We start from the raw sequence: 22,262 nt of genomic DNA on the forward strand, positions 1-22,262 counted from the left end.
CTTGTAAGTTGTCCAAAGGGCAAATCAGCAATTTCTCAGGAACAGTTTTCATTATTAAGCTGAAACTTATGTTGAACTAACCAAAAGGTACTAAGCCTATGTGCATATTGTTATTGCTATTACCACTGTTACTAATACTACTATTACTGAGGATAAGGGTGTTAATGTGAAACTTTGTAGGGATATTGAACTAAATCAAAACAAGCTATGTACATACAGGCTGTTAACAGGACATAGCAACAATATCTCAGGAACAACTTACAGTATCAAGTTGAAACTTTCAGTCAAGGTTCAGGGGGATGTTGAACTGACCAAATTGGTACTATGCGCATGCTACCGCTACTGCTAATGCTGCAACTACTACCACTATGAGGCTAAGGGTAATAAGGTGAAACTTTCAGAGAATGTTTATGGGGATGTTGAACTAAATCAAAATATACTATGTGGATGCAGGTTACCAAAGGGATGTATTGGGTGTATCCCAGGAACAGCTTAGAGTTGTAAATTGAGACTTTCAGTGCATGTTGAGAGGGATGTTGAACCAACCAGAAGGTACTGTATACATAATATTACTGCTGCAACTACCACTACTCATACTACTAAAACTAAGGCTGATGACATTAAGGTGAAATTGACAGGAAATATTGAGGGGGATGTTGAATTAAATTAAAACATGCAATGTGTATGCAAGCTGTCAAAAAGTGTATGAGCAATATCTCAGGAACTGCAAAGATTTTAAGTAGAAAATTTCATGGGATGTTGAGGGGGATGTTGAACTAATGAAAAGCCACTATGTGCATACTAGTTCTAGTAGAAGTACTGCCAGTAGTACTATTGCTACTAGGGCTACGTATATTAAGGTGAAACTTGCAGGGAATGCTGAGGAGGATGTTGAAATTAATCAAAGCACATTATGGACATGCAGGCTTTCAAAAGGACATATCATGAATATCCCAGGAACTGCTTTGGGTTTTCAAGGCACGTTGAAATGTTTAACTAATCAAAAGGCACTATGTGCATATTATTACTACTACTACTACTAATTTTCAGGGAATGTTGTGGCAGATGTTCAAGACAATGACTATAAGGTGGAACTTTCTGCGAGTATTAAGAGGGACTTTAAAATAAATGAAGCACACTAAGTGGATGCAGGTTATCAAAACAACATATTAGCAATGTCTCAGGAACAGACTAAAGTATTAAATTGAACAGACTAAAGTATTAAATTTCAGCAGTGTTATTGAGGGGGATGTGGAACTACATTAAAACACACTATGTACATGTGGATTATCATAAGGGTGTATCAGGAATTTTCCAGCAACGCCTTAGGGTATGAAGGTAAAAACTTCAAGGCTTCTAATATTACTGATACTATTGCTACACTTGAACTAAATCAGAATAATTTAAGTGCATCCAGATTGTTAAAATGGCATAGGCTGGATATATTAGGACAGGAATAAGGTATTAAATTCAAATTGTCATGGAAAGTTGGTAGGAATGCGAGACTAAGTTTAAACACACTATATGCCTGCAGGTTGTCAAAAGGGTGTATCAGAAATATTACAGGGATGACTGAGGATATTAAGTTTAAATTCTCAGGGATGTTACTACTACTACTGCTACTATAGAACTAAATAAAAAGATTTTAAGTGCTTCCATGCTGCGAAAATGACAGAGATGCAATATCTCAGGCACTGAATAGGGTATTAAGTTGAAATTTTCGAAGAAAGTTGAGGCGTATGTAGAACTGAATGAAAAGGCACTAGGTGCATGCTGGCTGTTGAAAAGGCGGATTAGCAATATCTCAGGAATGGCTGAGAATATTAAGTTGAAACTTTCAGGACTATTACTGCTATTACTGCTGCAGCTATTGCTACTAAGGAATTAAATCAAGCAACTTTAAGTACATTCAGGTCGTGAAAATGGCAGAGATGTAGTATATCAGGAACAGAATAAGGTATTCAGTAGAAACTTTCAGGGAAACTTTATGTTGCTATAAAACTAAATCAAAAGGCATTATGTGTCTGCTGGTTGTCAATAGGATGCATCGCCAACATCTCAGGAACGATTGAGGGTATGAAGTTGAAACTTTCGGGGATACAACTATTTCTACTGCTACTACTATTGAACTAAATTAAAAGGGTTTAAGTGCACCCAGGCTGTCCAAATGGCTGAAATTCAATGTCTCAGGAACTGAATAGGGTATTGAATTATGTATTTGTCAGGGAAAGTTGAAAGGAGATGTAAAACTAAATAAAAAGGTACTATGTGTATCCAGATTGTCAAAAGGATGTATTTGCAATATCCCAGGAATTGCTAGGGGTAACATTGGAACTTTCAGAGTATCTTATTGGGGATGTTGAGCTAAATAAAAAAATACTGTATTCATCTAAGTTTGCCATAAGCGCGTATTTGCGATATCTTTTGAACGGCGATCCATGGTCGATGACGGCATTGGACCAGGGGTAGAAACAGGATTGATTGGAAAAGCTGTAGAAAAGGTGCTACAAGATCAAGAGATCCAGGTTTGCCAAGAAGACAAGGTGAGGTCACAATTCCTTGGAATGTATAGAATTTGCTCAGAATGCTGGACTGAGCTGAGGCATTGAATAGATACTATTTGGAATGTGATTGGTGACGGTGGGCATCCGTGAACAAGTGCTAAATTGAGAGAGGAACTTGGAACAATATATGGGGGCGCCCACCCGCCCAGAGTCTCGGGCAAGTGACCCAAAAATTTGTGAAAAATTGAAATTTGCTCAGAATGCAGGGCAGAGCTTGGGCAGTGAATAGGTACTATTTGGAAGATGAACAAGACTTTAAACATTAGTGTGCCTGTTATTCCAAGCAAATTAATGGTGTCAATTCTAAATTCTTGGTTAGCTTTTCTAAGACCATAGGTGGGTGTGCCTTGTTTGCCTCTCATTCCAGGCAATCTAATGGTCCTATGTCAATTATAAATTCTTGGTCAACCTGTCCGAGACTTAAGGCAGGTGTGCCTTTCCAAAAACTAACACACAAGTATTTGTCCAATAAGAGAGTCATACTTACTCCCACCATTTACCCGTGCCGTTTAAACATTTTTGCCTCTCAATTACTTGGACTATCTGTATTGTCTTTTTTCTACAATTAGGCCTACTCAAAAAAACTTTTTGCACAAAATAAGTTTTTCAAAAAAAAAGTAAAGAACTCCATTAAACCAAAAACGAACAAAAATAGAATCAAATAATCTACCAAGCATACAACAACCAAAAATCAGTATCAATAAATAAATGAAACCCAAAACAAACAGAAATTTTAAACAAGTCAAACTCAAAACGAGCAGAAATAAATCTGAGTTGGGTTCTAAACCCTATGCTTTCTAAAAGCCAGAATATAATATATATTTTACTGAAAAAAATTCAAATGAATTTACAGAAAAAAATGGGCTTTGTCAGTTTAATATAAATATGCTGATATTTATTCCTTGAAATATTAATAATTTTTGATTTCTTAAAGTTATAAAAGTGAAAACATTTAAAAGAGTTTTTTTTCTGTAAAGTACAAATTATATTCTGGCTTTTAGAAAGCATAGGGTTTAGAACCCTATTCAGATTAATTTCTGCTCGTTTTGAGTTTGACTTATTTTAATTTCTGTTGGTCTTGGGTTTCATTTATTATTGATACTGATTTGTATCAGTGAAAATTGTAATGAATTGTAAAAATTCAAATGACTTTACTGAAAAAAAATGTGCATTGTCAGTTTAGTATACATATGCTGATATTTATTCTTTAAAATCTTAATAATTTTTGATTTCTTAAAGTTATAAAAGTGAACACATTTAAAAGAATTTTTTTCAGTAAAGTACAAATGATATTCTGGCTTTGGTTTAGAACCCTACTCAGATTAATTTCTGTTCGTTTTGAGTTTTGACTTATTTTAATTTCTGTTGGTTTTGGGTTTCATTTATTATTGATACTGATTTGTCGTAGTTGTATGCTTATTAATTATTATAAATTATCTGGTTCATTTTTTGTTAATTTTTTTTTATTAATTTTTGTTTGTTTTATATTGACATAGTCTTTTTCAGGGAGAAAGACTGAGCCTATTCTGAAATTAAACAACAATCCTTTACTTAAAAAATTGAAAGGGCAGTAGCCCTTTCAGTTTCCAATCGAATGAGCCCTTTTTGAAAATTTTACGACCACGATTTTTATAAAAACATTGTATGCCCCCAGGGCATAACTTACAACCCCTGCCCTGAGGGCTCTGGGGGGGGGTGTCATCCTCAAAGATGGCTATCTCAAAATTTCGATTGTATGTGTTTGGGGAAATGGTGGGCGTTAGAGGGGGGTTAGTTGCCCTCCAATCACTTTCGACTATTAAAAAGGACAATAGTCCTTTGAATTTTCAATTGAATGAGCCCTTTTTCAAGTCTCTACGACAAGGCTTTCAATAAAACATTATACAACCCCAGATAAGAACTTACAACCTTAGCCCTAAGGGCTCTGAGCAGACTCTCATCCTCAAAGACCTAATTTCTAGAACTTTTATCTACGTTGAACAAAATGGCTATCTGAAAGTTTTGATTGGATGTGTTTGGGAAAAGGGTGGTGGGCATGAGAGGGGGGTTAGTTTCCCTCCAATCACTTTTGATTATTAAAAAGGGCACTAGCCCTCTCAATTTCCAATTGAATGGGTCCCTTCTGAAGGGCCTCATGCCATAAAAACCTTATGAGCTCTATCCATAAAATCCTTAAATGTCCGCAGGGTATAACTTACAAACTTTACCCTGGGGGTTCAGGGGGGTTTGTCATCTTCAAATACATAATTTCCAGAACTCTCTACTACGTTGAACATAAGGGCTATCTCTAGACTTTGAGTTTGTTTTGGAAAATGGTGGGCGTGAGAGGGTTGCTCTCCGTTCACTTTCAGTTATTAAAAAAGGCACTAGCCCTTTCAATTTCCAATCAAAGGAGCCCTTTTTGCAGTTTCTGCCACAAAATTTCTATAAAAACCTTATATGCCCCAGGGTATAACTTACAACCCTTGCCCTGAGGGTTCTAAGGGGGTTGTCATCCTCAATGACCTAATTTCCAGAATTTTCAACTACATTGAAAAAAAAAGCTATCTCAAAATTTTGATTGGATGTGTTTATGGAAATGGTGGGTGTGGAAGGGGTGTTAGTTGGCTTCCAACCACTTTCGACTATTAAAAAGGGCACTAGCCATTTCAATTTCCAATCGGATGAGCCCTTCTCGAAATCTCTACGACAACTCCTTCGATACGAAGTGCCCTGGCCAAAACCAGAAAATAAATAATACATTGTGCCAACATCATTCTTTACTTAGGGGGATTACAATTGCGCTGCCTATGATTAGCCATGTCTTATGTCTACTGCAAAATACTTGATTTTCAGTTCAAATTCAATTCATCTTTAGTCCCCAAAACCCTGGGGAGAAGAAATATATCTAAAATTTGGGCTCCAAAATGATACTCTAAATTCGGTCTTACCAGTAATGGGGAATTCTATGCCGCTTGGGGAGACTAGAAAGTATTTCGGGAGGGTTAAGGTACGGAGTGGTCCCTTCTCTTGTCCCAAGTGTGGGGAGTCTGAAGATTTAGAACATTTTATGTGTTATTTTGAAGAACTGAAGGTACTTAGAAGGGAAACTTTTGGGAGGGATGCCATGGATAGAAGGTGTTTAGAAAATAAAATAGAACGTATTTGCAAAGTGGATATTAGAAATTGGGGAAATTTTGTGAGTGTGGGGATGAGACATAGGGAGGGTTTTCTATCGCAGTGTTATTTTCAAAAGTGCTTGAACTTATTATTATGTTTTTACATTTTAATGTATTTGTATTATCCATGGCCCATTGGGCTTTTGTGAGAAATATATCTTCATAACTTTCACTGAAAAAAAGGTACTAATGTTGTTGAGTAGAATAGTTTCAGACCTTTCCATTCGCCGAGTCAAAATTTGTGGTGTTGCTTTGACTTCTTCTTAAAAAGTTGTTCAAAGTTGCTAAAAAAAAAAAAAAAAAAAAAAAAAAAAAAAAAAAAAAAAAAATTCTTCCATATTCTCATTTGTTCTGAATTAATAAATAAATAAATGAAGCAAATTTGAAACATATAGTTTGACACATGGATGAAGCTGTATTTCAGCTATCAAAGTATAGCAAAATTATTGTGTTACATTGTAATATAAAAACCATAGAACTACATAAAATAACTTAACAAAAACTGCACAGAGAACATAAACCGTTAAACATTGCATAATCAAAATCAGAATGTTTTTGTTCAGAAGAAGTCATTTCCCTGGTACCGGGTACAGGTACTGGTATTTTATATGCACATTCCCTATATACTGGGTTAGGACCTTCTTTTTGACTGTTGGGACGTTTTTGTAGTGTTATTGATTGCTTTTTTGATTTGCCGTTTTTCTTATCACTTTGGGATGTTTGATTATATTTTAGGTAATTGCCCGTATGTATAGCTGTTAACAGATACTAATATATTTTATCGCTTAAATCTTCAAAAATAATGTTAAGCTTTAGTTGATTGCTTTCTAAATGGCCGTTAGTGCAAACCACTGCGTATAGATAATATAATAGTAAGGTCACAGCTGATGATTTTTAGCGCTTCATTCTCGGCGCGTACAAACAGCTCCTCCCATTTACTCTGACATTAGCGGGTTAGCATGTATTTGTCAGTCACTGAAAAATGGTGCGAATTTGTTGCCTATTTTTTGTAATTGCGAAAGCAGAAAGAAATTTGGTGAGCCGGATTTTTTTTTTGTGAACACTTGCATATTACGAAATAAAAATTTAAGAATCAGGAAATCGAGAGAAATACCTATAAGCAACTAGCAATTAATTGTTTTAGTAGTTTAAATATTTGATTATCTCTTTTTTTGAACAAAGGGGCGACATTTTTAAAACTTATGTTTGATTATCCTTAATGAGCTCTTTAGTGCTGCAGACAATAAAAATCAAACCAATATCAATAAATATACGTGATAAAAGGAATCGACTATATTTAATTTAGCTGCAAGTCTACATTCATGCCCACCACGTAATTTTTCTTTGAGAAAAAATTGATAAAACTTTGGAACTGAAATATCAATGCGAAGCGCCAAATTTCATAATCAAATATCATCCCGTTATGGCATTGTTCAAATAAAACTTATTTTTAACTTGATTATCGTTGTAAATTCATTTTTTGTCTTTCTTTCCATTCTTAAACCCATGTTATATTTACCTTTGGCATTATTACAGCCGACTATATATACGTTTATATAAATTTGTATGCAGTGTTACAGCCATACAAATTATTCTCCTTTCCTTTTTCATTCTTTAATAATAATTTCTGGTCGTTTTGAGTTTGAGTTATTGTAGGCTTCTATTTCTACTGATCTTAAGTTTAATATGGATCGTACAAACAGCTCCTCTCATTTGATATGCCATCAGCAGTTTAATTACCCTGGAACACGTATTTTTGCAGGAACTTTCACAAAATGCCTTTGAAACCAACTCGAGACTTCGAAACCTATTTTTAATTCCTAAAAACATCTAATAATAACATTGCACTACTAATTACCGATTTTCATGTATGTATTGGAATAAATTAATTTAAAATTAGTTTCTTCAAAATTTAGTGTTCCAACGCTGAAGCCAAGTTTGGCGTTCAAGAGAAACCTGACTTGTCCGTGACTTGTAGGCCTACCGTGAAAAATTGAATATAGCTTATGTTTATAGTTGTTGAAATGTTCTCCGGAGCACTTGCATCTCGGTCTGGGTTTTTATAATGGTTGAGATAGGGAAAGATCATACTGTCTATTATTTATATGCAGTGGTGCAAACACAGCTTGCCCTAAACGATAAATTTTATGTCTTATTTTCCCTAATTTCAGACAACAGAAAAAGCAAGTTTTTTAAGTTTTCAATTGTGAAATTCTGTCTATTTGAGTGTATTATAAAGAAGAACCTATAATTTTGCATACCAATGACAGTAAAATGAAACCTGATTCTTCAAGTTGGGTCAATAAAAACTTATACAACCAAATATATCTTGAGCAAAATTAACAAAATCCGGGAACTCCATATGCCGTCATGCAGTTTTAGCACTTCGTGGGTACCAAATTTGAAAATGAGGAACGTGTGTGAAACCAGTAGAAAATGAGCGAAAAAATATATCTGGATGAAGCTCTAGAAACTGTAACTTTCCGGACTACTTTAGCAAAAGACAAAGAGTACCATTACTTAGTAGTAAACTGGGTAAAAGAAAGAGAACTGTGAATCAATGTGTAAAATTACGTAAAAATATAACACTAAGACCTTGTTAATAACAGGAATAGAAAAGAATTTTTTTGTAATTGAATAGTTAAATGATCTAAGCTATGCATTAATATCTCCACCTAAGACTGTGTGGTGGTGCAGGCCTGGAATACTGTTGTGCCCTCTCGCTTTGGACACGGCGATATTACAGGTGTCTTATATTTCTCAATTAGATTTTATATCATTTTATTTACTTGTTTTACTTCACGTATACATGGTAGGTTATATTTACGTTATTCGTTATGCTACATATTTGTAATCCTTTTTTGATTTACATTGTATTATTTTTTTTCTCTTTTTATATTGCAGCCGGTACCGCTTCTACCAACCCAAATATTCATGTAACAACTGGCCGGAGAAATAACAAGTGGCTGACACCTAAGCCATACCACCAAATAGACTTTAATGCTTTTCTTGGAATAGTATTTGTTGATAAAAAGTGTTCAGCAAAAGTTATCTACAATATAATAAAAGATGCTGCTCGATGTGAACCTGGCCTAGACTATATTCAAACGCAATATATAGTAGGTTCAGATAATACTGTTGAAGGGTCTAAGGAATTTGAGGCAGAAGCTCGAAAACAAGAAGACGTCTTACGGAAATTCAGAAATCGCGACTGCAATCTTTTAGTGGCGACAGCAGTGTTGGAAGAAAAAGTTGAACTTCCGCCATGTCATCTAGTGATAAGATTTGACGTCCCGAAATCATATCGTGCTTACGTTGGCTCCAAATCCAGAGCTAAGGCTACTAATGCGCATTTCTTAGTGATATCTTCAAATAAAGAAACGCATACGTTCATGACTCAGCTTGCTCAATACCATAGCATAGAGAGAGTGCTAATTCGTCGATGCACAAATGATGATTACTGTCATGAAGATGATGTCTTATCAAAAATTTTGGATCCACCTATAACTCCGTATGCACCATTTGGTGAAGATGGTGCCAAGATTGTTGCAGATGATGCAATTCATTTGATTAATCGATATTGTGCTAAGCTACCTAGTGATATATTTACACGGTTAACTGCGTTGTGGACTATTGAAGAAAAAGTGTCAGATATGTCATCCGCAAGTCCGAATGAATCCCTCGAGTCATGCTGCTTAAACTCCACTACTCTTATCAAAGTAAAATCCCGGTACGATTATTTGAAAACCAAAGAGGTTCGATGTAGGCTAAGGCTTCCTATAAACTCTCCCCTCCGTGATGAAGTGGTTGGTCCGTGGATGAAGACGCACAATTCAGCCAAGAAAGCTGCTGCATTAAAAGCCTGTAATTCTTTGCATAAAATGTACGAAATTGATGACAATTTTCAGCCTATTACGAGAGAAACTGTTAATATTGATGTAATTGATGAAATAGACTATCTTGATGAAGAACTTAACTTAAATGAGGAAGCACCCCGACCAGGAACGACAAAGCGGCGCCAGTATTACTACAAAAGTACTGCTAGTTTTTTCAGGGACTGTCTACCTCAACCAAATGTTCGTAGTTACTTATACTGGCTCAAAATGGCAATGGTTGAGCCGTTAACTCCTGCTCAAAATACAAGAGGAAGAAGGATATACAAACCAGAAACGGCTTCTCAAGGTTTTGGTATTCTAACATCCAAACCCATTCAAAAAACTTGTCAATTTCCAGTATTCACTAGATCAGGTGAAGTTGAATTGAAAGTGGTTTATGTGCCTACAGAAATTTATCTAAATGAACATCAGCTTAGAATGCTGATGACGTTTCAGAGGTATACGTTCAGGAATGTCCTTAAGCTTGAGAAATACCCCATGTTTTTTGATTTGAATGGCTCTGTGCCAAATAAACTCCTTGTGGTACCTCTTTCTGGAATTGTGTCAGGGAATCCTTGCTTAGATTTCCCTTTTGTGTACAGAATTAATCAAGAGAGTGAGTCTAAACCTCGATTTCTGAGTGACTATGAGCGACGACGATTTCAATTTAATAAGGGTGATTTCATCGACGCAGTTGTTTATCGTTGGTACAGAGATCAAACTTGTCCTCAGTACTTTTACGTCGCAGAAATATGTTCTGACTTGAATCCACTTTCTGAATTCCCAGATGATAACTATAAAACATTCCGGGAATATTATTATAAAAAATATGGTATAAAAATTCAGAATTTGCGGCAACCACTTTTAGATGTCGATCACTCGTCAAGTAGATTGAACTTTCTTACTCCAAGGTACTTGAATAGGAAAGGCGTGTTGCTCCCAACGTCCAGTGAAGAGACTAAAAGACTTAAAAGGGAAGGGCTGCAGCAGAAGCAAATTCTTGTGCCTGAACTGTGTGTTATTCATCCTTTCTCTTCTTCTTTGTGGAGACAAGCAGTATGCCTGCCAAGTATTTTGTACAGACTGAATGGTTTACTCGTTGCCGAAGATTTTTGTCAAAGTGTTGGGATAGGGACCCGAATTGTTGATGAATGGGGAGAACTCCAGTTTACATGGAAGAAGAAAGACAAAACCGATTTGAATGGAGCGGGTTCAGATACTGCAGCCTCGGTCTTGGACACGGTCGAAGAAAAAGATGAGAAAATGGAAGAGAAACAAGAAGACAGCCAGGACTCTGTTGATGGAATAGGGATGTGGAATCCTGAAATGGCCGAAAATATCCCAGCTGAATCGGAAGAGTATAAGCTTCTTTTAGAAGAAGGCTATTTCCTAGAAGATCTCAAGTTAGCTAATTTAACTATGATTGATGGACTTGGCGACAGTGGGTTTGAAGGCAGTGATGGAAAGGGATGGGATGTTCCAATCAGTGGCATTGGAGACAATATTGGAGCTCCGAAAGTAGATGTCTCGTGTTGGGAACCTCCTGAAAAAGTAAGTTCAGCTTAAATTATTCTTATTATTTAATGAAGTAATCTAAACAAAAGATCTAATGACCTTATGACCTTAAAGCCTAATGACCTTAAAAAAATAAAACAAAAACCAATAAAAAAAAAAAGACTTCACTGGTATTTTCTCATAAAAAAGGCCTCCTCACAGAAAACTGAGTTGCTACTACTGCTACTCCAGGCTAAACCAGCTGTACATATAAGTAAATTGGTACAATAAGTAAATTCAGCTTGATCGGTTTCAATATTTAATCAGGTAGTTGGAACTCTATGAAATTGTCAGTTTTACTGGCTTTGTTATCAATATTAAGTATGTTATGATTGTCATAAAACTGGGGAAAATGCATGAAAATTAGTAAAACTGCACCAAAATTGGCACAAAACTGCATAAAAACTCAGTAAAATCGTCAAAACTAGTATTAATTACAGGCATAAAAACATCATTTCTGCATATTTTGCTCTTCAGCTTCATCATATGTATTACTTCAAAGCCAACACTTAATATTAAGGTGGCAGAAAGTGCCACTCCTCCCTCCCTCCCCCCCCCAAAAAAAAAAAACAAAACGACTCTTATCTCTTTTAAAATGAGAATGAATATTCCAAAACTGGTAGTTCAGAACAAATAGTATAGGAGAGGTGGTAGAAGGGGAAACTGACGCTTGTCCCTGAAATAAAGAATCAATGCCGTCTAGCGTTAACCAGCTAATAATAATAATAATGTTTTATTAAAGCTTTTTTACAGCCATATACAAAACAAAAAAGAAAAGAAAAAGGATAAATAAAATGAAGACATACTAAAATCACTATCCTCTTAATCAACATTCATACCTTTCAATGCAAAATTTACCACACTTACTACTGTCTGTGGTGAATCTGAACTTAAAATCCTCCGAAGTAGCCAATCATTACCCTCTTTCAAAATTTCTCCCCTTATGTGAGAAAGCCGCCGGCATCGCAGGAGAAAATGACCCAGCCCAAAACCAATCTCACCACATTTTAGACAAGTACGCTGCGTTTCTGGACGTTCTCTATTTTTCCAAACTTCTTTTCCTTGTATTAGTAGACAATTGGCTCGAAGCTGAATCCACGTTTTCATATACTTACTAGGTAATCCCAGCTTCAAATATGTCTCCTGTCCATAGATCCGCTTTATATCTCTATACAAAGTAAGACTAGTCGACTTATCTAAAGCTGTCCACCAAAGTTGAATTTCCTGATCGTGCAATCTTGCTTGGAATTCCTTTCTGAAGTTTTCTTGATCTATTGGTCCCTGTCCTCCAGTCCACGCGTCTGAAAAGCCTGTTACCTGTAGTATTTTTCTGGTCTCTGCTATCCAAGTGGTTTTACTTTTTTGGGTGAGGAGATCTTTATAAGCAGCCAAAATAAGTCTTTCCTCGGGTAAATTTAGGATTTTGAGCCAAAACTTGATCATCTGTATCTTTCTTCGTATTTTTAAACTGTAGATGCCTAGGTCACCTTTCAATACTAGAGAGTGAGTTGTTTTATGCAGCCCATATGCATGCCTGTAGTATTGTAGTTGTAGAGTTTCTAATCCTTGTGCAGTCTGGTAGCCCCAAATTTCTGCCCCGTAATGCAGCATGGGTAAAACTTTTGTGATAAATATATGCTTATGAAGGCTGGGATCGCTTATTCCTGTTGTAACGTTGCTTCTGTAAATACCGAAAAGTGCATTTTTCCCTTTTGTCGTAGTTGCTGATATATGTTGTGTCCATTTACCATTACGAGTTACTGTAAAGCCTAAATATGTTGCTTTCTCTTCTATTTTTAAAATTTGACTTTCCAAATAAAACTTTGGGGGCAGCTCTGGTTGCTTTTTTTTAAATATCAATATTTGACTTTTCGATAGATTTGCCTTCAGTTTCTTTCTCTGCAGATATTCTGCTAGGATATTCAGTAGAGATTGTAGATTTTCTCAGAATCAGCCAGTAAAATTATGTCATCTGCGAATAGCAACATTGAAAGATTCAAATTTCCAAGACGAAGTGTTGGTGCCCATTGGCGTTGGAAAAATTGCACTATATCATTAATAAATATACAAAATAATTTTGGAGATAAAGTAGTTCCCTGTAAAGCTCCCTTACTTACAGGAAAAGAGGAAGAGACACCCTGTTGCGGAATTTTCACAAAACTTTTAGTCCATGAGTACATCGAAGCTATTATATTCATAAAATGATGTGGTAATCCAATTTCACTCAAAGCTTCAAACAACAAAATTCTTTCTACGTTATCAAACGCTCTCTGTAGGTCTATAAGCTCAGCGTATAATTTACTATTTCCTTTATAATATTTTTGTATCATTGCATTTAAAATGAATACTCGGTCCACTGTTGAGTATCTCGGTCTGAATCCACCTTGTTCTTCATTTAGAATACTATTCGCCTCCATCCATTTACCAAGCCGTTTGTCCAAAATTTTTCCCTCACTGTTTAAAAGACTTATAGGTCTATAGTTTTCATGAACGGCGGGGCTACCTGTTTTAAATAGGGGAAATACGAGTGAAGTCTTCCAAGCTAGTGGCCAATGTGTCGTAGATATTACTAGGTTAAAGAATGATGTTAACACGGGGATGATGATATTCCCTATCGATTTAAATATCTTAACTGGGATTCCGTCTGGCCCAGGTGCTGAGCCCCCTCTCATCTTTTGCAGTGAATCATTGATTTCTTCTAGGGCAATGGGTTCAAAGAGGGCGTAATATGTTTCTCTAAGAGGGAAAGATCTTGTTCGCAATATGCTTGCTTTATCCTTTCCTCTAGTGTGTTGTTCGTTTTTTCTGCATCTTTCTGTTGTGATTGAAAGTAAGATGGCCATGTTTCCGGTGGTGGAATTTTCAGGGAATCGTGTCTTTATTTATTGGATGATATATTTTTCAACTTATTACAGAACTATTTGCTGTTGCTTTCTTTAAAAATATTACATAAAGCTGCCTGTTGCTGAAATCTGTATTATTTCTTTTTATTTTTAATTAGTTTTTTTATGCTTTTTTCTTGCTTGCCTATATTCTGTTAGCGCAATATTTTTTTCCTCTTCCTCTCCCAAGAATCTTTTTACTGTAAGGAGTAGAATAATCAGGTTTGAACAACTTTCTTTACACTCTTGGTCATAAAAATCTTTCTGTTTCTCTTTTCTTGATTTCATAGGTGTTAGCACATTACTTACAATTCCCATAAGCCTTTCAACTACTTCATCTGTTTCTGATTTCGGTAATTCCATATCAGACCTTAACTGGCTCATTTCCTCTAGCACTGCTTTATTAAGAAAAGACCTTTGTACAGACAACCATTATTCTTTCGAACATTTGTAATAAATCCGGGGTGGAATTTTTGGCTTGTTTTTTCTTTCATCTTTATCTTAAACCTGTATCCTATTTTGAGTCATTGTTGACCTTTTATGTCCCTATTCTTTCGTCTCATAGTTTAATTTAATTGGGAAATGATCAGATCCAGACTGATGGATTACTTTTACATTAAGAGATTCAGCCTCAAGTCCCGTGTCCACCAGTACATAATCAATTAAACTAAAACTAGGTCCAGAAACGCAAGTGTACTCACCCAAATCACCATCTTCTCCAAATCTACCATTCCCAATCGCTAGCCCATGACCTCCGCACAATGCAAGCAGCTTCCTCCCCCATGAATTAATTCTTCTTTGTCAATCCTGGATACTTCGTGGGATAAAGTAAAGTGAAGGTATCATCTCACATAAAGGGTCATCTTCATCTGAAACAAAATCTACATTTAATTCTTTTTGTACGGAAGTATATGCGTTAAAATCACCGGCCAGAAAAACTGAATTACTTGGGTAATGAAATTTAACTGAATTCAACTCTTTCTCTAATATATATCATGTATCCTTAATATAGTATCATTTATTTTCTGGGGAAACATATACATATCCAAAAATAAACCATTTTCCCAGAAATGTTCCGCGCAACCTAATCAAGTTTTCAGATTTACTTGACAGACGACGCAAATTTTTGAACATGTCACTCTTTACTAGTAGAACTAGTCCTCCATAGTTTCTATAGTTTAGCGATATAGCCCTGTCCACTCGAAAAACTTCGTATGCACGCACTATAACATCTTCCTCTGGCAACAACCATTTCTCTACAAAACACGTCACCATTGCTGTCAAAACTGAATTATTTAAACACAACTCTCTCTTGTTTCTTAAACCTTGTATATTCCATGTGACTAAGGACAGTTTTTGTATATGGTTTGTATCCTATCCAGTAAACACGAATGGTGGCTTTTCGTGAGGCATCTGTGACCACCGGTTTTTCGGTTTTTTGTCCATTTTTGAGCCACTGTTCGCTCTTACACTTCTTTTTCCTTGTTTGTGGTCATCACTGGGGCTTTTAATAGAATCTAAAGTTCTTTTCCCTTTTACCGATCCTTCGTTTAGCCGGCTACCGCCTCGTGTGGCAGGATCCGCAGCAGTCATTGGCCTTTCGTAGAGAGTTGAATCACTATCGCTAGCGTTATAGTACAGTCAATCTAGCGTCAAATAGGACTCGACCGCAAACAAATTGCAACAGAAATGTTTTTTACACCATCTTCTAGAGAAAAAAAAAACTGTACAACATGTCAAAAGTTGAGAAGCCCAGTGGGGTGCAAAATAAGTGTTTTTTAGCGTTTTCCGTTTTTTTTCTTTTGTTGTTTTTAGCGGAAATTTTTTGTTATCCTAGAGCTTAGCATTTACTTCATGGGAGACATGTCTCTGAACTAGTTTTGTGTGCTGAATTCGAATATCACATCAGATTCAAGTTATGTCCCACCGTTAGTGTTTTACATTCATCACCAAACAAGAAATTCGTATTTCGTGGCCATATTTCCCTTTTTTCCCTGCCAGTGATTACACCTGTGTGTACTCTACCTTGATGTTCATCGCAGACCAAGCTAAACGCCATGGATTCGCCCCAGTCGTGACCTTCGATCAGCCATTGTGGTGGAAAGCTATGAAAATGGTTGAGGCTTCTGAACCAGGAAGTTAGCTCTCAGCAGTAGTTCTGAAACTCGGTGGGTTTCACACAACCATGAGCTTTATTGGATGCATAGGATACACAATGGAAGGATCCGGTCTCCGCGAAGTCCTGGAACTTGCATATGCCCCAAACACTGTTCCCCATCTCCTAAGTGGAAAGGCTATTTCACGAGCTGTTCAAGGTCTCTTGCTAGTTGATAGTGCTCTACATGCCGTGCTGCTCTTCGAGTTATTTGACGATGATCCCTGTTCAGAACCTGAAACAAAGTTAGGCACCAAAGAAGTTGCAGACCTTAAAACACTATACAGCAAGCTAATGAATAGAGAGGCAACAATGACGGAGGTTGAAGAAAATTCTGCACTCAAGCGGATCAAAGGTTTCGTTGACCAGAAGATACTTGATCTGTATCAGAACAGAACTTCAAAGCTGTGGTTTCAGCTTATGAATATGGTTGGGATACTTCGTTATTTCATCAAAGCTGAGCGGATGGGGCTTTGGGACTTACACCTAAAGTCTGTGTCTGAAATGCTACCTTTTCTTGCGGCATGTGGTCACAACAACTATGCCAAATCGTGCCAAATATACTTTCAGAAGATGGTGAAGCTTGAAGAAACCCATACTACTGTTCATAGTTCATTCCAACAAGGAATGCACGTCGTCAGACGATCTGATCGCTATTGGGCTGGCTTGTCGACGGATCTAGTTATTGAACAAGAGCTTATGTGCTCGTTGAAAACAGCAGGCGGACTGACTAGGGGTACGGGCATGACCGAAACCCAGAGGTCGCTGTGGGTTTTAGCACGCCCAACCTGCTCTGCTGTTAACCTCCTAATGGAAGATCTGACGCATATTCTCTATGGGACAAGCGAGCAGCACAAGGAGAACGCAGGCCCCAGACAAGAGCGAGACTTCAAGGATACGCAGGCGATGGTCACGTACTTTGAAAATGGCTCACCATTCGGAGGGGATACCCAGCTTAGAAGCATTGCTACCGGTTTGACTGCATATGAATCTGCAAACGTTGACTGTGCGAAGGCTGTCGGGCTAAAAATCCTTGATGCTTTGACTAGAAAAGGGGCGAAGTATTTTGTCTTCCGAAGAAAGGAACAGGCAGTCCATATAACAACAGAGCAAACAGCTGGAGGAGATCACAAGCGACTGGATCCAGCTTTGCTATTCCAACGCTTCATTGCGTTAGCCAAAAGGACAGGACTTCCTGAATCAGAGTGCTTCCGGTACGAACTTTGTTCGTATCCCGCTGCTCTGTTTGACAGCTCATTTATGCCGAGAGTGCCGAACAAGGCCGAATTCGCCAAGGCCATTGCACTTGCATGCAAACTCAGAGAAATTCCGTGTGTGCTGAACGACGGGACACACTACGTACTTGACGGCGGATCTCTATTGCACCGAGTCCCATGGATAAAAAATGACACGTATGCGAGTATCATACAGAGCTACTCTCTGTATATTTTGCAGAAGTACCCAGGCGCAACTGTTGCTTTTGATGGGTATGATAGTGGACATTCCATCAAAGATATGGCCCATTCGTATCGTAATCGAACGATTGGTCGCGAGGTTTTCTTCACGAATGACATGCGTCTGAAAGTTAAGAAAGAAGAATTTCTCGGGAACATGAAAAACAAGTCAAGATTCATTAGTGCGCTTGCAGTTCATCTCCGGCAAAAAGGGTATTTTGTAGTCCAAGCCCCCAGTGATGCAGACGTGCCTATTGTAAAAGCTGCTATCGAATCCGCTAAACAGAAGGTAACTGCCGTTATTGGAGAAGATACGGATCTTCTGGTCGTTCTCTGCTACCACTGTGATGTCTCCACTAACAAGGTGTACTTCTCCCCAGAGCCAAAGAAAAATAAAGAGCGAAGGTGCTGGGATGTTCATGAAATGAAAAAAAGATTAAGCCAAGAAGTATGTGGTCTGATCCTCTTTGCCTATGCATTCCTTGGGTGTGATTCTACATCACGTGTCCACAACATCAGAAAAGGTCTTACCCTGAAAAAAGTGATAGAAGACGAAAGTTTTCGAGCATCTGCCAAGGTCTTTATGAAGAAGGCAGCAACAAAAATCGAAGTAAAGGAAGCCGGAGAAGACGCACTTCTTATAATATATGGTGGAAAGAAGGGGGAAATCTGAACGAGCTTCGAAAGCAGCTCTTCGAAAGAAAGCTCGTCACAGCAACGGCTTTTGTTCACCCAGAGCAGCTACCTCCCACATCAAACTCTGCAGCATTTCACAGCTATAGAGTTTACTTTCAGGTACACGCCTGGAATGACAACCGTAATCTAGAATTGGACCCTCAAGAGTGGGGCTGGAAGGACCGAAATGGTACATTATACCCTGTGATGACGGACCTACCCCCAGCACCTCCCCAACTTCTTAAGATTGTTAAGTGTTCCTACCGTTCAAACTGCACCTCTGCTCGGTGCAATTGTGTCAGAAACGGCATGTCTTGCACTCTGGCGTGCAAAACTTGTCAGGGAGCAGAATGTGATAATTCTCCCAAATCAGAAGATCTCATCGACGATCTCGACGACGAAGTTTCAAACTACAGTGCCAGTGATTAGTGTCGCAAGTCATTTGAAAAGTTGCCTGGCTTTTACCAATGTGATTTTTGTTACCTGTGATTTTAGTCAGTTAATACATTAAGAGATGATTGATTATTTTGAAGAAACCTTTTGGTGATGAATGTGAAACACTGTCGGTTGAACATATCCTTGATCTGATGTGATATTCGAGTTCATCGCATAAAACTACTCAAGAAATGTGGTCAAACGACTATGTTATAATAGAATCGCGAACTTCGTGAATGGTGATGAATGTGAAACACTTTTGGTTCACCGTATCTTAAATCTGATGTAATATTTGAGTTCAGCACATAAAACTACATCAGAAATGTGTTTCCCATGAAGTAAACTCTAAGCCTTGAGAAAATCGAAAATTTAGGCTTAAAAACGAAAAATAAAACACAAAACGCTAAAAAACACTAATTTTGCACCCCGCTAGGTTTCTCAACTTTTGATATGTTGTACAGTTTTTTTTTTCTATAAGATGGTCTAAAAATCATTTCTGTTGCAATTTGTTTGCGGTCAAACCTTATATTGACTGTACTATTACTACTTTCTATGTCCGAACAAGAGTCTCTATCACTTGAAGGGGATCGTATGTAGGCCCGACGAGGAATAGAATCCCTTTTTGAACTATCAACTCCGGTCGGTTGCTGACCATTTGCCGATTCTGCAGCCTCCATGACCTTTTTTTTATCAAAATCATAAGAAAACATCTGGTTGTCTATGTAAATTTTTGTACCACGCAATTTCAATGCTCTGTTTTCACTTATAGCTTGGGTTATCAGGGGTCTTAATGCTTTTCGGGCCTCCCTTTCCTCTGGTGTATAGTCTGGGGTGACTGAAATCCCATTTCTTTTAAACAGTTTAGCATTGCGTAGGACAGCATCACGAGTCATTTTGGAAATGAATTTATCAGGGATAGTACGGGGATTCGAGGGTCCTCTCTGTCGAAGAGCATCTCGCATTTCATTTTTTGATAGTGAAAGGTTGGTCACAGAATTCTAAATACATACTATAATGTCCTCACTTAGTTTAGAGTTCGGATTATTTGGATGCGGCATCCCATAGAACATAAGATTGGTTTGTTTTAGTTCCTTTTCCAATCTAAAATTTATCTTACGTGACTCCTTTAAGTCACTCTTAATTTCTGCGATTTCTTTGGATGTCTTTACTTGATTTATGGCAAAGTCCTGCAACTTAGATTCTATCCCTGCCAAAATTGATTGTGCATTTTGAATGCTTTTCGTCAGATGTGGAATATTTGAAACTGCTTTTTTTTTATTTCCCCTAAAGTCTGGGCAATGTCCTGATCTCCCATCATAACTATCAAAAGACTTAAAACGAAAAATTACTCGCAAGGGGGGCTATTGTGCAAACAAGTACGGCCCCCCGGTTTCCAACAGTGCAAGTGTTCAAAATCTTTCTTCAAATGCCAAATCCAATCCAGTCAAAAAAAATCCAATCTCCGATATTTGAATGCCTTCAGGTAATTGCGTAAGATTCAATCCTTTACGAAATATTTGTGACCTTCACTGGCGGATGCTGAATGAGAACTATGAGAAATATGAGAATTGATAGAATTAAATGTGAACTAAAAATATTAACTATGCATGCGCCTTGTTCATATCTTCTTTTTATTTCTGCTTTACATAGGGCTGTAGACAAAACAACTTCTTTTTCCAAAAGAGAACATTAGTTACATTTATGCAAATTAATTTTTGAACTGTCACGCTTTGTAGGCCCCAACTTAGGGTAGACCGACATAGCTTCAACTTGCGTAATCATTAGTACACTGTTTAAAATCTTGAATGCAAATCGTTTCATGGCGGTAACTATTGATAGGGTTGTTTTGAAATTCGTAAATTTTTCATATTTGGAATAAGAGACAGATATTTTGAGATCTATGTATTATTGTAAAAATCTTATATTTTTAGTTTCAGTGTCAATTGACAAGGGTCGCTCTTTGCTTACTGTTAGAGTAATTGTTCTAGTCAAGGAATGGCATTTTAAAACCTTTGAAAAGTTTAAGCAACTTTTTTTTCATCATTACCTAAAGTCATTTATTGGTATATACTAGAATAAATTCCTTCTCAGGCAGAAAACGATAGCTCAGATTACGCTAACTCAGATATTGGTGATTATGTATCTGATGAAGAAGAAGACATTATTGAAAACAACTATCGTTACGCAAATGAAAACGATAATGAATTTGGTCCCAAAATGGTGACAAGAGGTGATACAGCAGAAGCAGTCGAAGATCCCTTATCGATCTTCAAAAAGAAGACAACATGTTTGATTGAACCCTCAGAACACACAGGTATTATGAATATGTTTTTTCGGTTCTGGTGATCAGTGAATAGCATCCGACTTTATAATGACAATATGCTATTAATGACTTATATAAATGGCCTTATATAATACATTTTTAGCCCTTGTTTTATATAGTTAATCTTATTTTGCAGAAGGGGCAAGGTTTTTCTGTTGTTATAGAGAGTAGCTCTCGATTAGAAAGCTTGAATTTCGTTGTGACTACCCATTTCTGTTGTCGTGGGAATACCAGGATTTGTCAATTTTGGGATTTTGTTATTATTGCAGAAGAATGGCACTCTTGGGTCACAGTTGCTACATGTAGCTGCCATTTGTCTGTCCTGATTCTAAGACAGAGTTTTACAAAAAAATTAAAAGTCTGAAATATACCTTTATGTAGAATGATGTATGTTGACATGAATAATTGATATGAATATTGATGATAATATACCATTAGTCAAATGAATAATCTGTTAACTTATTGATTCCGATTTGATAATTGGGTCACCATTAGTTAATTAAACAATTAGAACTACTTTTACTTACCTTGCTTCACATCAGCAGTCAGAAGCAAAACTTCTGCAATAGTAGAGCACTTGAGAATTCCCCTTCAAACAAGGAATTTGAGGACTAAACCTCTTAGAAAAGTGTTAGAAATATGGGACACGCTAAGGTCTGTATTATTGGGAAATACTCCATATTTGATCTTAAAATCATTCAAATCAAAATATGTCATTTCGTATGAAACTCTGTTTCAAACCTGAGTTTTATAAGTTGACAGGCCTTGTTTTTTAAAGTGCAATAAAAATAACCATTTACAGTTATGAATCGTTGTAGAAAAGTTGCACTCTTTCGCCACATTTGCTAACTGCAGCTGACAAACTGGTTCTAAGTAAGTTTTACAGAACGATCTTCGGGACGATAGTTTATAGTCGAGACGTTCTTATGGAAGATATGTATAGAATTGTATAATTACTTCTCACAATATGCAAATTGCCACAATGTCTATAGGGGAGAATTTTGAGTGTTTACTTAAGCGAACCGAAACAGATTCCTCTGTGTTTTAACCCCTGTCCTCCTTGAAAAGAGTGTCTGAACAATCGCTGTGACTTTCATATACCTTATTAAATAAATTGGAGGATTACTGAAATGTGTTAGTCGCATAATTGAATTAAAATTAATAAATGAAAGAAAGATAAATTTCAA

General features: G+C 37.0%; 1 protein-coding gene across 1 annotated transcript in view; it reads left to right on the forward strand.

Moving 5' to 3' along the window:
* Dcr-1 (Endoribonuclease Dcr-1) overlaps positions 1-22,262 on the forward strand; it is a 73,987-nt gene that overhangs the window by 26,991 nt on the left and 24,734 nt on the right. The window contains exons 3-4 of the mRNA XM_089086152.1: positions 8,627-11,148; positions 20,844-21,066. Coding sequence (XP_088942278.1) covers positions 8,627-11,148; positions 20,844-21,066 — 2,745 coding nt within the window. The remainder of the gene's footprint in view (positions 1-8,626; positions 11,149-20,843; positions 21,067-22,262) is intronic.

The sequence above is a fragment of the Artemia sp. Qi Xiang Cuo genome, chromosome 3, assembly GCF_049724085.1.
Source record: "Artemia sp. Qi Xiang Cuo chromosome 3, ASM4972408v1, whole genome shotgun sequence".
In the NCBI taxonomy this organism is placed as follows: Eukaryota; Metazoa; Arthropoda; class Branchiopoda; order Anostraca; family Artemiidae; genus Artemia; species Artemia sp. Qi Xiang Cuo.